A 15,128-nucleotide genomic window follows, 5' to 3' on the forward strand; every position below is an offset into this window, starting at 1 on the left:
TGGGGGCGGGGGAAGGCAGAGGGAAGATGCCAGGCCAGCTGGAAGCCGTGTCTCTAAAGTACTACCAGCACTAACATGTTTTGGAGGACCACGGGGACAGAAAGTAAGGCATAGTTGGGCCGGGGAAGTAATGAAAAGAAAGGAAGAGCATATTGAGGGGGAGGGGGGAGAGGAAAAGATTCTGGGATTTGGGGGGGGGGGGAAGGAGGAGAGAAATATACCAGGATGGAGGGGGGGGGGGGAGAAGTGATGCTAGATCCTTCAGGGAAAGAAGGAAGAGGGAGAGATGCTGGACCCGCAAGAGGGAGACAGAAGAGAGGAACACTTGCTGGACCCCTGGGGAAAAGGCAGGAGGGAGGGTAGAGGCAGGAAGAGATGTTGGCATGTGGTGGTGGGAAGATAGGAAAAGGTTCCAGAGGAGATCCGGGAAATTATAGACCTGTGAGACTGATGTCGGTGCCGGGCAAAATGGTAGACACTATTATTAAGAACAAAATTACAGAGCATATTCAAAAGCATGGATTAATGAGACAAAGTCAACATGAATTTAGTGAAGGGAAATCTTGCCTCACCAATCTACTACATTTCTTTGAAGGGGTGAACACGTGGATAAAGGTGAGCCGGTTGATATTGTGTATCTGGATTTTCAGAAGGCGTTTGACAAAGTACCTCATGAAAGACTCCAGAGAAAATTGGAGAGTCATGAGATAGGAGGTAGTGTTCTATTGTGGATTAAAAACTGGTTAAAAGATAGAAAACAGAGAGTAGGGTTAAATGGTCAGTATTCTCAATGGAGAAGGGTAGTTAGTGGGGTTCCCCAGGGGTCTGTGCTGGGACCGCTGCTTTTTAACATTTATAAATGACCTAGAGATGGGAGTAACTAGTGAGGTAATTAAATTTGCTGATGACACAAAGTTATTCAAAGTTATGAAATCACGGGAAGATTGTGAAAAATTACAAGAGGACCTTACGAGACTGGGAGTCTAAATGGCAGATGACGTTTAATGACAGCAAGTGCAAGGTGATGCATGTGGGAAAGAGGAACCCGAATTATAGCTACGTCATGCAAGGTTCCACGTTAGGAATCACGGACCAAGAAAGGGATCTAGGTGTCGTCGTTGAAGATACGTTGAAACCTTCTGCTCAGTGTGCTGCTGCGGCTAAGAAAGCAAATAGAATGTTAGGTATTAGGAAATGAATGGAAAACAAAAATGAGGATGTTATAATGCCTTTGTATTGCTCCATGGTGTGACCGCACCTCGAATATTGTGTTCAATTCTGGTTGCCGCATCTCAAAAAAGATATAGTGGAATTAGAAAAGGTGCAGAGAAGGGCGACGAAAATGATAAAAGGGGATGGGATGACTTCCCTATGAGGAAAGGCTAAAGCGGCTAAGGCTCTTCAGCTTGGAGAAAAGGCGGCTGAGGGGAGATATGATAGAGGTCTATTAAATAATGAGTGGAGTTGAACGGGTAGATGTGAAGCGTCTGTTTATGCTTTCCAAATATACTAGGACTAGGAGGCATGCGATGAAGCTACAATGTAGTAAATTTAAAACTAATTGGAGAAAATCTTTCTTCACTCAACGTGTAATTAAACTCTGGAATTCATTGCCAGAAGATGTGGTAAAGGTGGTTAGCTTAGCGGAGTTTAAAAAAGGTTTGGCCGGCTTCCTAAAGGAAAAGTCCATAGACCATTATTAAATGGACTTGGGGAACATTCACTATTTCTGGGATAAGCAGTGTAAAATGTTTTCTACTTTTTTGGGATCTTGCCAGGTATTTGTGACCTGGATTGGCCACTGTTGGAAACAGGATGCTGGGCTTGATGGACCTTTGGTCTTTCCCAGTATGGCAATACTTATGTACTTATGAGTTATGTTGGACAGGGCAACAATAGGGACACAAAAGCGTTATTGGGCAGGGTGGATAGGGACACAGAGAAAAGATGGATAGTGGACAGGGAGAGTGAAGAAATGCCAACTGGACAAAGAGACCCTATCAAGATAGTTATAAAAAGATAGAGAAAGGGAAAGCCTGGGACCAAAACAACAACAAAAATAAAAACCAGACAAAAAGGTAGAAAAAATTATTTTCTATTTATTGATCAGAATGTGTACATCTGTCAGAACTGGTTTTAGATGTGGCCAGGGCCCCTGACAAAAACCTCCAGCATTATGGGGCTAAATCTCCAGCTTCAGGATGGGCCAACTTGACATCTCTGCATTAACTATAGCTACTTGAATGTATCTATCTGTTCTACTACTACTAAGGAGTGGAGGAGTGGCCTAGTGGTTAGGGTGGTGGACTTTGGTCCTGGGGAATTGAGGAAGTGAGTTCAATTCCTGGCACAGGCAGCTCCTTGTGACTCTGGGCAAGTCACTTAACCCTCCATTGCTCCATGTAAGCTGCATTGAGCCTGCCATGAGTAGGAAAGTGCGGGGTACAAATGTAACAAAAAATAAAATAATCATTTCTATAGCACTGACATATGCAGTGCTGTACACTTTATATGCAGGTTCCTTCTCTGTCCCTAGTGGGCTCACAATCTATGGGATTTTTTTTGCACCTGGGGCAATCGAGGGTTAAGAGACTTGCCCAGGGTCACAAGGTGCTGCAGTGGAAATCGACCCCAGTTCTCCAGGATCTCAGTCCGCTGCACTAACCATTAGGCTACTTCTCCACAATCGCGTGCCCATGCCTTGTATTTGAGCTCTAAAACATGTTTAATGCTGCTCTCACTTGTTTGGATTTTATGTTTAACTCTTTTTTATTAGAGAATTACAAAGATATAAAACATTCAATAATAATCATGTAATGTAACAAAATGTCTCATCATTTTGTAGCTTGACAAACATATATTTTTTGTTTTTCCCCCACCTTCCTCCCCATCCCTAAAACTCCTCCCTCCCCAATCTGCCCTATTCCCTCCCCACTCCAGTATCTCGCAAATGATCTTCCAGCACGTAAATTTACAGTCTCAGAAATTTAATAGGTGACTTCTGGCAGCCGGAATCATTGTATTCCAAAATGGGCTCCATCGTTGCTGGAATGCCTTGCCCAGCCTCGAGTCTAAATCCTTTATAGCCATACGTTCCATTCGCAGTAGCAGTATCATTCGAGTACGCCACTGTTGCCAAGTAGGTGGCTGATTTGACATCCACTCTGAAAGTATCGCTTGTTTGCCAATCAGAATGGCTCTGAGTACAAATGCTTTGTAACCTCTTTTAGTTGCCTTCCCCAATTGCGGGTGGCCAAATAGCATGCACGCATCAAAATACCAGTGCTGCCCCCAGGTGCGAGTCACATTGGTTACAATCTTTTTCCAAAACTTCTGGACACCCACGCAGTGCCAAAACATATGACCCACCGTTGCACCGAGAGTACCACATTTTGCGCATTCACCCCAAGGTGAGAGTCCCATGTAGAATGCTCTCTTCGGTGGGATATGTAAACGGAGGGCCATCTTGTACTGTAATTCCCAATGCACAGCAGAATCTGTAACCTTCCTTATATGAAGGATGTGGGCTTGCAACTGTTGTGCCGTGACTGTCATTTGTAAGTCCTTAGTCCAGGCCTGCGCTAAGCTCTGGTAATCCAGCTCCAAGGCTGTGTCTCTTATGTGTCTATGGTGGTATGCCATGGGTACTTTCTGCTGTGACTCCAAAGAGTAGGCGGAGGAGAGTTCTTCTTGTACGTCCTCTGTCAGCGCTGTCCATTTCAGTGTTGATATATAATGTCTTAGCTGTCCATAAAAGAATTTATCGCTTGTTGGCAGTCCATAGTCTTTTTGTAGTTCCTCGAAAGGTCTAATGTGGCCTTCCCTATTCACAACGTGAAGGAGATATTTAATACCTTTGGTTTCCCATCTCCGAAATACGGAATACATTTGCCCTGGTATAAAAGCGTGATTATCACATATAGACAGATATGGTGTAGTTTTGGGTGAAAATTGATGCAGACGGCACACCCATCCCCAAACTGCCCTAGCAGTGGTCAGTATCCCAGAAGTTCTCAAAGCCTGGGGCATGGGCACTCCCGCACCATGCAGATAGTTACTAAAGTGTATCCTTCGCATTAGGCCCTGTTCTAAAGACGTGTTAGTGTAGTCTTCGGTGTGCCTATACCAATCGTTTATATGTCTCATGCCACATGCTATACTCAAGAACTTTATATTCATTAGTCCTAATCCCCCATATTCCACCGGTATACTTAACAAAGAGATAGGGAGTCGTGCCTTTTTCCCTTTCCAAAGAAAATGTTGTAAGTGACGATGCAGTATACGTTCGTCCCCCTTTTTCAGGTATAGTGGTATTGTTTGAAAGATGTATATCCATCTCGGAGCAATAACCATATTAAACAATGCGATCCTACCCAATAGGGATAAAGGAAGTTCCTTCCAAGCCTGCAAGGTCTGTTTAGTCTCATATAGTAGTTTACCTTGTTTGGATTTTAAATACGACTACTACTACTACTACTAAATACTGCCGTTACTTTCTGCTCAAGTAAGTGTAGTGCAGTCCAGTGCATTACATTACTGCAGCCACACCTGCTTAGTGTGTAATCTGCTTGTCATTCCTTTGTACGAGGCTCCTCCTCTTTCTCAGCCGAGTCTCATGTTTCTACTGTCACTTTGCAAGCTATGCTCTGATTGGGCAGCCAAGGTGTGACCTCTCCTTTGAAATGAAGGCTGCCCTCAAGCTCCTTTACCAATGAAATCAGAAATACTATCAAGAGTCTCTTCTCATCAGTGTTGCCAGGTGGGCGGTTCTACCGCCCAATTGGGCGGTTTTCCGCGACCCGCCGCGGGAAATTTTTGCCCGCGGCGGGTTGCGGTTTTTTGTGCGGCTTTTTCGGCCGCAGGGGGCGGGGTTAGTGACGTTTTTGGGCGGGGTTAGTGACGTAGGAGGCGGGGCCGATGACGTGGGAGGCGGGGCCGGTGACGGCGGGGGCGAGGGTGATGACGCGGGGGCGGGGTTTGAGTTTGGGCGGGTTTTGGGCGGTTTTTGTGCTGGATTGGGTGGGAAAAAAATTTTCCACCTGGCAACACTGCTTCTCATTATTATGCATAACTTCAAGCATGGGTGAAAACATCCTCCAGACTGCGTCTCCTTTGTCTCAAAGCATTTCACTGGCTCTCACCTCTGCCTTCTGGATTTCATATATTACACAGCTCTCTGGAACCAAACCAAAGAATAACTGAGCAAGGTTTTCAGGGGCAACGGCGGCACCTTTCTGAAGTCCCTTAACATCTTAAGGCAGGAGTTGAAACCGTGTTTTTCTGTCATGCTCATGGCCCCCACCTTCTGATAAAAAATTATACCTCCTTCAGGGTAGACGGCCCAGATAACTTTTTCTCACCTCCGGTCACCCTCCCAGCAAAACGGCTCCTTCTCCAATGCCAGCGCTACATTTTTCCCTTGAATTTTTTAATGCGAGTAATTCTATAAAGCATTTCCTCATGTAAAGAATATTTTACACATGGAACATGACCTTATAAAAATTGCGTAAGTATATGTGCCAACAAGAGCATAACTACTGTTAACCAAGCTGCAAGCAGACATTCCTGGGGGAGGGGGGGGGGAGTGGTTTGGTTGGAGAGAGCTGGATTCCCAACACACTTACATATTTTATAAGCTACACATACGTGCACATATCTGTACTTGCCTTGGAGAAGGCACAGATGTCTGTAAATTTATGAGAGAATTCATTTATTTCAAGAGCCTGTTTTTTTTATAAAAGTCATATGGAGGCATATTTTCAAAGCACTTAGCCTTCCAAAGTTCCATAGGTTTCTATTGAACTTTGGAAGGCTAAGTGCTTTGAAAATATGCCTGATAGGCACTTTATTCAGAATTTTTAAATGCCTGTTATAAAAATTACTACTACTACTAATCATTTCTATAGTGCTCAATTTAAGATCTTTTGCTTGGCTTTTAAAGCCTATCACTTGGGAATTCCTTCCTATCTATCAGATTTGGTCACGCTGTATAATCCGTGGTCTCTGCGCTCGATGGATGGTCATCGACTTACTCTTCCTCCGTTAGAAGGCCCATTTTGAAAGTACTCGAGCCTCAGTATTTTTCTACCTGGCTCCAAGATTGTGGAACGAGTTACCAAAATATATTAAATCGGAACCCTCTTTTTTGAAGTTTAAATCCTGTTTAAAAATATACTTTTTTGAATTGGCTTATGGGCTGGTAAAGTCTTGAATTCTTTTTTTGAGGTGTTGGGGGTTGAATGAATAGAAGGTGCACTGCTTGTCAGTTGTCTCTCTCTCTATACCTGTTTTAAAACCTTTTACCTGCCCCTTCCTGAGTGACATTGGAGCAGACTCTGTGGGTGCTGTGGGTGCTTGAGCACCCCCAATATTGAGAAAATTCCTTGTAAGTGTCCAGGGAGGGGTTATTTTCATTGGGCTTAGCACCCCCAATAATTTTGAAAAGTTGGCTCCTATGCTGAGTGATACTGTTAACTGTCCTGTCTGAGTAATGGCATTCTTTTCCTAAACTGAAAAATGGGTTTTATATAATTGGAAACCACTTAGATCAGATTCTGGCAGGCGGTATATCAAACGCTTGAATAAACATAAACATCTACCCTTCTAACCCGGAGTGGGCTTGATGCGTTACCACAAGAAAAGTAATTTTGTTTATTATAATTGTCCTTTTTAAATATAACTGTTTTTCTGTTAAAAAAATATAGTTTGGCTATCTTGGAATTGTATTTAAAAATTATTAATTTAAAAAAACAAAACTAAACAGAGAGAGAGATGAACTTCGAAGCAATCCCGTAATCCCATTCAAACCTAACCAAGCACGTCATTCTAACAAAACTCCCACTTCCACCATAGCAATGTCACCGTGAGATCCAGACAAATAAACAGCACTTTTATGTCCTTCAGCCCATCACTAATAAATCTAATCTAGCATCACCACCAACATGGATTCAGTACCGCATCAAATAGATCACTATCTTCCAAACCAGTTGTGCAACCATCTCTTTCTCTAACTTAGAGAGATGAGCCTGCAATTTCTACCTATCAGGGCTGGAGTCACAACCTTCTCATTTAAACACGGAGGAACATATCCCTGCTCCAGTGATGCAGTCATTAAATCTGCTAACCAGCCCAACATATCCAACCTCTCTTTGAATAAGACAATAGGGGCAAAGTCCAATGAAGAGTGAAGTTATTGGTTATCTTTTTGAACATTACTTATTCCTTTTATTTTATTTATATTTTGCTCACACCTTTTTCAGTAGTAGCTCAAGGTGAGTTAGATTGTGGGGACATCAACTGGGACAGAGAAATATCCAGTGTACCAGAATGTAAGTTTGTACCTGAGGCAATGGAGGGTTAAGTGACTTGCCCAAGATCACAAGGAGCAGCAGTGGGATTTGAACAGGCCACCTCTGGATTGCGAGACCGGTGCTCTAACCACTAGGCCACTCCACTCCTCTTCTGACACTAACACTATAAAAAAAAGGGAGAGGGGACTTTTTCAACATGCTTCCTAATCTCCAAATCATTCCCCCACTCCCATAATCCTTCCTGTAATGTCTCTTGCCACAGATGCCATGGCCCCACCAATAATTTGTCCAACACAGCATCAGCAACTAGAGTTTGTGGGTGAGGCTGGTTATTGGTTGGAGGGGCCAAATCATCCAAAAAGATGCTCCGCTGCCCCTAACCTTATCTTCATGACAAAAACAAAATTCTGCCAACTCCTCTGCTGGCCCTACTATCTCAGTCACCCTTGCTCCCACCACCTCTCCCCTAATAAGCCTTTCACAACTGAAAATAACCTCTTAGGTTTATTTATTGCCTTTTTCAATAATCTCAACTTTGTTTCTACTACTATTTAGCATTTCTATAGCGCTACAAGGCGTACGCAGCGCTGCACAAACGGAGAAGAAAGACAGTCCCTGCTCAAAGAGCTTACAATCTAATAGACAAAAAATAAAGCAAACAAATCAATTAATGTGTAGAGGAAAGAGGAGACGATGGTAGGTGGAGGCGAGTGGATACAAGTGGTTACGAGTCAAAAGCAATGTTAAAGAGGTGGGCTTTCAATCTAGATTTAAAGATGGTCAAGGATGGGGCAAGACGTAGGGGCTCAGGAAGTCTATTCCAGGCATAGGGCGCAGCAAGACAGAAGGAGTGAAGTCTGGAGTTGGCAGTAGCGGGAAGGGAAAAGATAAGAAGGATTTACCCAGGGAACGGAGTGCACGGGAAGGGGTGTAGGGAAGGACGAGTTTCTTTGATGAAAAGGACAGGCAGTACTGTTGCTTTAATATGTTTTCTGTCTTCATTGGCTTATTTCCTTCCGCAGTCAGCAGCCAGTGAACCTTCACAAGCTAAAGCCGCCTTTCCCGTGTAGGCCGAGCAAGGCCCTGGACAAACATTACTGCAAGGCTGCTACCCAGTAGACTCATAAACATTAACAAGGATCAATGAGACAGGTACAGAGCAAAACTCCTTCCCAACAGCTGAATACTGGTGCTGTATTCCCACTCTTTCAAAACAGTGACCTATTAAAACCCACTAGTAAGTGTTCTCTCATTTTTCGTACGTGCCTAGGACACAAAAAAAACACGATGTACCCAGATTAATACAGCTATTTTCTAATGACTTTTAAACAAAGTTGCAAGAAGTTGTAACCCCCCCCCCCAGCCCCACACCCACCCCAAAATACACACACACACGCTAAACTACCTCTACAATTTTTTAACTGCTTTCTATCTTATACATCTGGGCCCACAGAAAACCTCCTCAAACCCTTCTGAACATTTTCAAATTGAGGGACTGGGGACAGGGATTTAATTGGGATTTTTATAAAACACTAGTAAAAAAAGGCCCGTTTCTGGAGCCAATGAAGCAGGCGCTAGCAAGGCTTTCCTCTGGCCCCCCCACCCAACGCACCTTCGTTGTTAGTGACGCCATTGTGCCGCCATGGTCGCCGTCGATGTGAGTGAATTGCTCCGCCCTCAACGTCATAACGTTTGACGCGAGGGCGGGGCCCCGAGACTGTGTTTTTCGTGGCTTCAGAGCTTCAAACTTACGAACCTTGGCTTCAGTGACATCAGACAATAGAACGTTGAGGGTGAGTTTTATATATATATATATATATATATATATATATATATATATATATATATATAAGCAAATTCTAATATAACTATTATATTCAATCTTTATTTCATTATAACACAATTACAAAATCTTATTATTATTCAATATGTTAAAACCCACAATAAACCATTCATTCTTCATTCATACCTACATAACTTTTATATATAACGTTAAAATGTTCAGATATTATAACACACATATGACTGTCAATATATATTTGCCAATTAAGTCTCTAGGTATTGCTCTTAATATAATCAATCACAAATTTCATGCTTATATATATAGATACTTCAAATTGTTTATATATTTTTTTTACTTATGAAGGGTAGTTAATTATGCTGGTGCAAGCCCTGAGTCTCTCTTGGGAAAAGTAAGATACACATAGGACTTAGACAACAAGTGAAAAGATGTAATGCCTGAGAAGGCAAAGCTTAATCCTGTAGTTCCCAACAGACCTCTGGAGGCGTGCACACTCTTTTCAGGGGGCCCACAGGAGAAAGAGAAAAAAGTCTTTTCATGCTGTTGTAAGCTATGTGAGTACAGTATAGAAGGTGCTGTAGAGGCAGGGTAAAGCGGTGGCTAAGGAGATGGAAGTAGCAGTATCAGTAGCTGCAAGGGACAGAAGAGACAGCAGCTGCAGTATGAAGACGGGACTAGGTGGCCGCACAGGAGGGAGAGGCAGACTGCGTGTAGGGGATGAGACAGGAGATAAAGATGGCTAGTAGAGGACAGGCTTGGTGCAGAGGGGAGGGGTCCAAGAAGGGTGGTGGGGATTAGGGTTACCATCAGGCTTATTTTCAGAAGAGAAGGCCGCCCATCTTCCGACACAAATCGGGAGATGGGCGTCCTTTTCTCCGGGTCGCCCAAATCGGCATAATCGAAAGCTGATTTTGGGCGTCCTCAACTGCTTTCCGTCACGGGGATGACCAAGGTTCACAGGGGCATGTCGGCACCGTAGCGAAGGCGGGACTGGGGTGTGATTAAGAGATGGGCGTCCTCGGCCAATAATGCAAAAAAGAAGGGCGTCCCTGACGAGCACTTGGCCGACTTTACTTGGTCCATTTTTTCTTGCAACCAAGCCGTGAAAAGGTGCTCGAACGGAGGGAATTGGGGGTGACCTCCCCTTACTTCCCAACCCCCTTCAAAAAAAAAATGTAAAATTTTTTTTTGCCAGCCTCAAATGTCATACCCAGCTCCCTAACAGCAGTATGCAGGTCCCTGGAGCAGTTTTAGTGGGTGCAGTGCACTTCAGCCAGGCGGACCCAGGCCCCCCCCCCCCCCCCCACCGTTACACTTGTGGTGGTAAATGTGAGCCATCCAAAACCCACCCGAAACCCACTGTACCCACATGTAGGTGCCCCCCTTCACCCCTTAGGGCTATGGTAGTGGTGTAGTTGTGGGGAGTGGATTTTGGGAGGCTCAGCAACCAAGGTAAGGGAGCTATGCACCTGGGAGCAATTTGTGAAGTCCACTGCAGTGCCCCCTAGTGTGCCCGGTTAGTGTCCTGGCATGTCAGGGGGACCAGTGCACTACAAATTCTGGCTCCTCCCATGACCAAAGGGCTTGGATTTGGTCGTTTTTGAGATGGGTGTCCTCGGTTTCCATTATGGCTGAAAACCGGGGACGACCATCTCTAAGGTCCACCATCTCAATATTTAGGTCGACCATCTCTAAGGTCGATCTAAATGTTGAGATTTGGGCGTCCTCGACCATATTATCGAAACAAAAGATGGACGCCCATCTTGTTTCGATAATACGGGTTTCCCCGCCCCTTCGCGGGGCCGTCCTGCGAGGACGCCCTCATGAAAACCTGGGCGCCCCATTCGATTATGCCCCTCCATATGGCTCCAGAAAAAGGAGGACAGATTGAGCCAGTCTGGGATTTACTTCCATTGCTTTCAATGGAAGCAAAACCCGGACTGGATCAATGTGTCCTTTTTCTGGAGCCATATGGTAACCCTAGTGGGGATGATTTGGGAGACCCTGAACCTTTTAGAGGTTGATAAGGGGTCTACAAAGTCCAAAAGGTTGGGAACTGCTGGCTCAATCACATATTAAGTTAGGTTAAGAAAAAGAGCTGGTCTGCTCAATCATGTAAACACAGAGAGCAAACAAAAGAAACCAAACACAATCCAAGCAAAGCAAGAAAAAGGAAAAAAAAAAAAAAGTTTGAAGGTCACAGGAAATTTTGCTGGGCTGCAAGTTTCCTTCTGCTTCTTTTTACTTCCAGATCAATTGGAACCGGTGTTTGTACCTTGTACCATATGCCTTTATTCACAAATACTCAATTGCTTTTCCCCCTACTTTATAACATCCCCTCTCCCCAACATACTGTACCTCACCTGGGCAATGCAACAGTGGTCCAAGGATGAGGGAAATAAAACCCTGTAACAGGGGCGTATCTGGACTCTGGCGGTAGGGGGGGCCAGAGCCAGAGGGAGGGGGCACATTTTAGCCCCCCCCCCCCCGGCGCCACCGATCCCCCCCCCCCGCCATTGCTAGACCCCCCCCTCGCCACCAATGACACTCTCCACCCCCTCCCGCCGCCGCCAACCCTCCCCCGCTGCTGTCACTTACCTTTGCTGGCGGGGGACTCCAACCCCCCGCCAGCCGAGGTCCTCTCTTCCATGCAGGCTGCGCCGCTGCAATGCTTCCTGTTCTTCTGAGTCTGACATCCTGCACGTACAACGCGCAGGATGTCAGACTCAGAAGAACAGGAAGCGTTGCAACTTGCATCCTGCACGGAAGAGAGGACTTCGGCTGGCGGGGGCTTGGGGTCCCCCGCCAGCAAAGATCGGCGACGGGTTGGTGGCGGGCGGGCGGGAGGGGGAGGTGGAGAGGGTCTGTGGTAGGGGGGTCCATTGCGAAATCTGTGGGGGCCCAGGCCCCTGTGGCCCCACGCAGATACGCCCCTACCCTGTAATGATGGGCCCTAAATCTGGACACTAGGTATCACCCATAAGCAAGATCACGACCCCAAGTCCAGTGCACCCAGTACGCAGAGCACAGGACTCCGAGATCATACTGGAAACACTCTGCATGGCCACCTAAGCCACTGGTTTGGCCCAAAGTTCCCAACAATTTTTCGATTACCTGGGGTTGTCAGTCTTCTGAACCAGGGCATGGAGCAGCCACTCTTGGTATGGAGGAGTAGTTCGGTGGTTAGAGCAGTGGACTAACAACCAGGGAAACTTGGTTCAAATCCCACTGCTGCTCCTTGTGATCTTGGGCAAGCCACCTAACCCTCCAAGGGCAGGGAAATACCTAGTGTACCTCAACATAGCTCTCACTTTGAGCTACTACTAAAAAAAGGTGTGAGCTAAATCCAGATTAGGAATATGGCATTTGCTTGGCTATAACCATGGGGGCGGTTTCACCTTCTGTCATTTGGGTGCAATACCTGTAAAACTGCAGCATGCAGCCTGTGATTGCCATTCCACCAGGAACCTGGAAGGACATTCTGCCAATCAGGTTCATTTTCTCGCCTGTATCAGGGTGAAAGGCAGAGTCATACAGTTTCTTGGCATAGTGCAACTGCTCCAAGCTGGTACCTGGAGGCACCGTGCCTGTTCTGTGGGTAAAAGAAGAAATCAATCATTTTTATTAAATGTTACTTATGACAGCATTTCCCTTGCAGTCTGGCTTTTCAGATTCATCCACCTCAGCTCTGATATTTAGCCAGGTCCTATACCCCCGCTATTTAATAGTAATATTAGGCATGTAATATTAAACAGTTGGCATAATTCTGAATCCGTGATGCAGCTATAGTTTATTTACTGGTGAATCAACACATTAGCCAAAAGAGAAGAGAGAAGAATTCAAAGACAAAGCATGCAGCTTCACTGGGCTCCTAGTAAAACTTTAATTAGTGACTGGAGGACTGACACTGGCTAACAGTGGTATACTGTCAGGAAATGTGAGACATCATCTCTAATATCTGAAAAGTGCTCAGATTCTGGGACATTTTTCATGCACTGGTCATAAAACCATATCATCTCACATCCTCTGCCCCTCACTCCCCTCCTCCTCAGTTTGCTTCACCTAGAGGGATACGGTAGGTTATGGGAATAATGCACAAGTTTTGTCAAATAAGGCATGATAAATGGCAAAATTGTGCCTTATTTGCCCTTAATGCACATTTTTTTTTGCCCAAGATACAAGCATGCAAATACAAAGCATCTCATGATTATACAAATTAAATAGCACAGCTTGCATATACATTTGCAAGTACTACTACTACTTAACATTTCTAAAGCGCTACTAGGGTTACGCAGCGCTGTACAATTTAACAAGAAGGACAGTCCCTGCTCAAAGGAGCTTACAATCTAATGGAAATGTCAAGTTGGGGCAGTCTAGATTTCCTGAATAGAGGTACAATGGTTAATAATGGTTCATAGAAAGATAAATGCCAGCTCTGAGCACGCTTTATCTTTTCTTACTAGGGGCATTGGGCTGCTAACACGTGGCCTGATGCTCCTGGGGACATATATTAAAATCCCCCCACCCCACAATCTCTTCATCGCCTAACACAAAGCACAAACCCCACCTGACCCTGCCTAGCAATGACTGAGGGACGGAGGGTCTGGTGTCTAGTGGGTGAAGTTATTCCCAGCCACTCCTGCCACTTGGGTTCAAAAGTGTCCCAGCTGCCTCCCGTGGTAGTCTTATGGGACTTTCAAACTCTCCTTGTGGCCAGCTCTCATTATCTAACTTATATACTAAGAAAATCATCAAATTTTGAAATGGATGTATTGTATAGCATCAATTAGTAGTCATTTTAACAAGATTTCACTGTATCCAATAACTTATATTGCATTGTGGGTATGTGTGACAAAGGAACATGCTTTTACCCTGCTTCTGCATGTTCATTCATATCTTTGCTGAGGTACCTATAAAAGATTCCCCAATGAAATCTTACATTGTAATATGCAGGGCTTAATCTCCAGGGGAATGGTCTAGAACACAGTTCTACCACTTCTTTTCAGACTCCAGAGCAACCAGGGTATTGTGCTCCAGCCCCTTTCATCCGAGCAGTCACTCTGCTCCTTAATCAGCCCCTCTTCTCTTGTTGCTCCTACCTCTGGCCTGTCTGCCCCCATAGTTACATTTCCTTTTTGTCTATAAATGAAGTCCTTGTGGTACACATCCCTGAAAACACCCATTCTACTATGGCATTCCAAGTGCCTGATCTATTAAGGGTCTTCTCCTCATTCACAACACCCTTGACAAGTAAAGCCTAAAGGCAGGCCTTCTCCAGAGAATGTTTTCCTCTTTTTCCACTTTAATCAGGATTACGTTGCTTCCCTTTCTCTTTTGTACCTATTTTGAGCTACTGTTTTCTTTTTAGCACTTTTCTATCTTAATTGCTTTGTCTCACAAAAGCCAGTATATGAAGCTCAAACCATAAACAGGTGGATGAGCATGTTACCTGCAACTTTCTACTAGTATTTTCGCCCTATCGAGTTCCTCTTCCGATGCCACTACTGTTCTTGGGTCTGTGATGTTGAAGAAGTGTTTCAAGCGCCCCACAAATGTGGTCTGATCCCATCGAGGGGTATCAATGTTAACTTTCAATGAATCCATAGATTTAGTTGCCATTTTAATTCAGATCTGCACCTAGAAAGAAAATGAAAAACAATAGCACAAGAGAAAAAAAAAAGTACTTGTTTCCTTCCATTCATACTGCAGGCCTAGGACACTTGAAGGTAAAATTGTGGGCTAACTCAAGTACATAGAAACTCATCAATTCTGTGTCTTCCTTATATCAAGTTATGTCTGCCATTCAGTATTCTAGGTAAAGTAAAACAGGAAGACAAACAGCCTTATTTGCATCCAAGTTTAATAGCTAATATCTCTATTACAATAACCTTTAATTGAACTGTTCTTTACTTGAGTCTTTGCCTACAGCTTGCTCATGTGCAAAACTCACTTGTACATAGGGCGCCTGTGATTGCACAGAAGTTGTGTGCAAAGCCTACTGCACTTTTATTACAGCA

The 15,128-nt window shown here is 44.6% G+C and overlaps 2 protein-coding genes across 3 annotated transcripts in view; one reads left to right on the plus strand and one right to left on the minus strand.

Annotated features, from left to right (window-relative positions):
- SFXN2 (sideroflexin 2) overlaps nucleotides 1–15,128 on the minus strand; it is a 113,644-nt gene that overhangs the window by 97,932 nt on the left and 584 nt on the right. The window contains exons 1-3 of one of the 2 annotated variants that reach the window (XM_030202825.1): nucleotides 15,062–15,111; nucleotides 14,561–14,748; nucleotides 12,533–12,703 (exon numbers count right to left, since the gene is read on the minus strand). In XM_030202825.1, the coding sequence (XP_030058685.1) occupies nucleotides 12,533–12,703; nucleotides 14,561–14,730 (341 nt within the window). In that variant the 5' untranslated portion in view covers nucleotides 14,731–14,748; nucleotides 15,062–15,111. Of the gene's footprint in view, nucleotides 1–12,532; nucleotides 12,704–14,560; nucleotides 14,749–15,061; nucleotides 15,112–15,128 lie in introns of those variants that run through there. The other variant, XM_030202824.1, reaches the window with a different exon arrangement.
- Nucleotides 1–15,128, plus strand: part of ARL3 (ADP ribosylation factor like GTPase 3) — a 132,073-nt gene that overhangs the window by 30,014 nt on the left and 86,931 nt on the right. The window lies entirely within an intron of this gene.

Source organism: Microcaecilia unicolor, chromosome 5 (genome assembly GCF_901765095.1).
Source record: "Microcaecilia unicolor chromosome 5, aMicUni1.1, whole genome shotgun sequence".
Classification (NCBI taxonomy): Eukaryota; Metazoa; Chordata; class Amphibia; order Gymnophiona; family Siphonopidae; genus Microcaecilia; species Microcaecilia unicolor.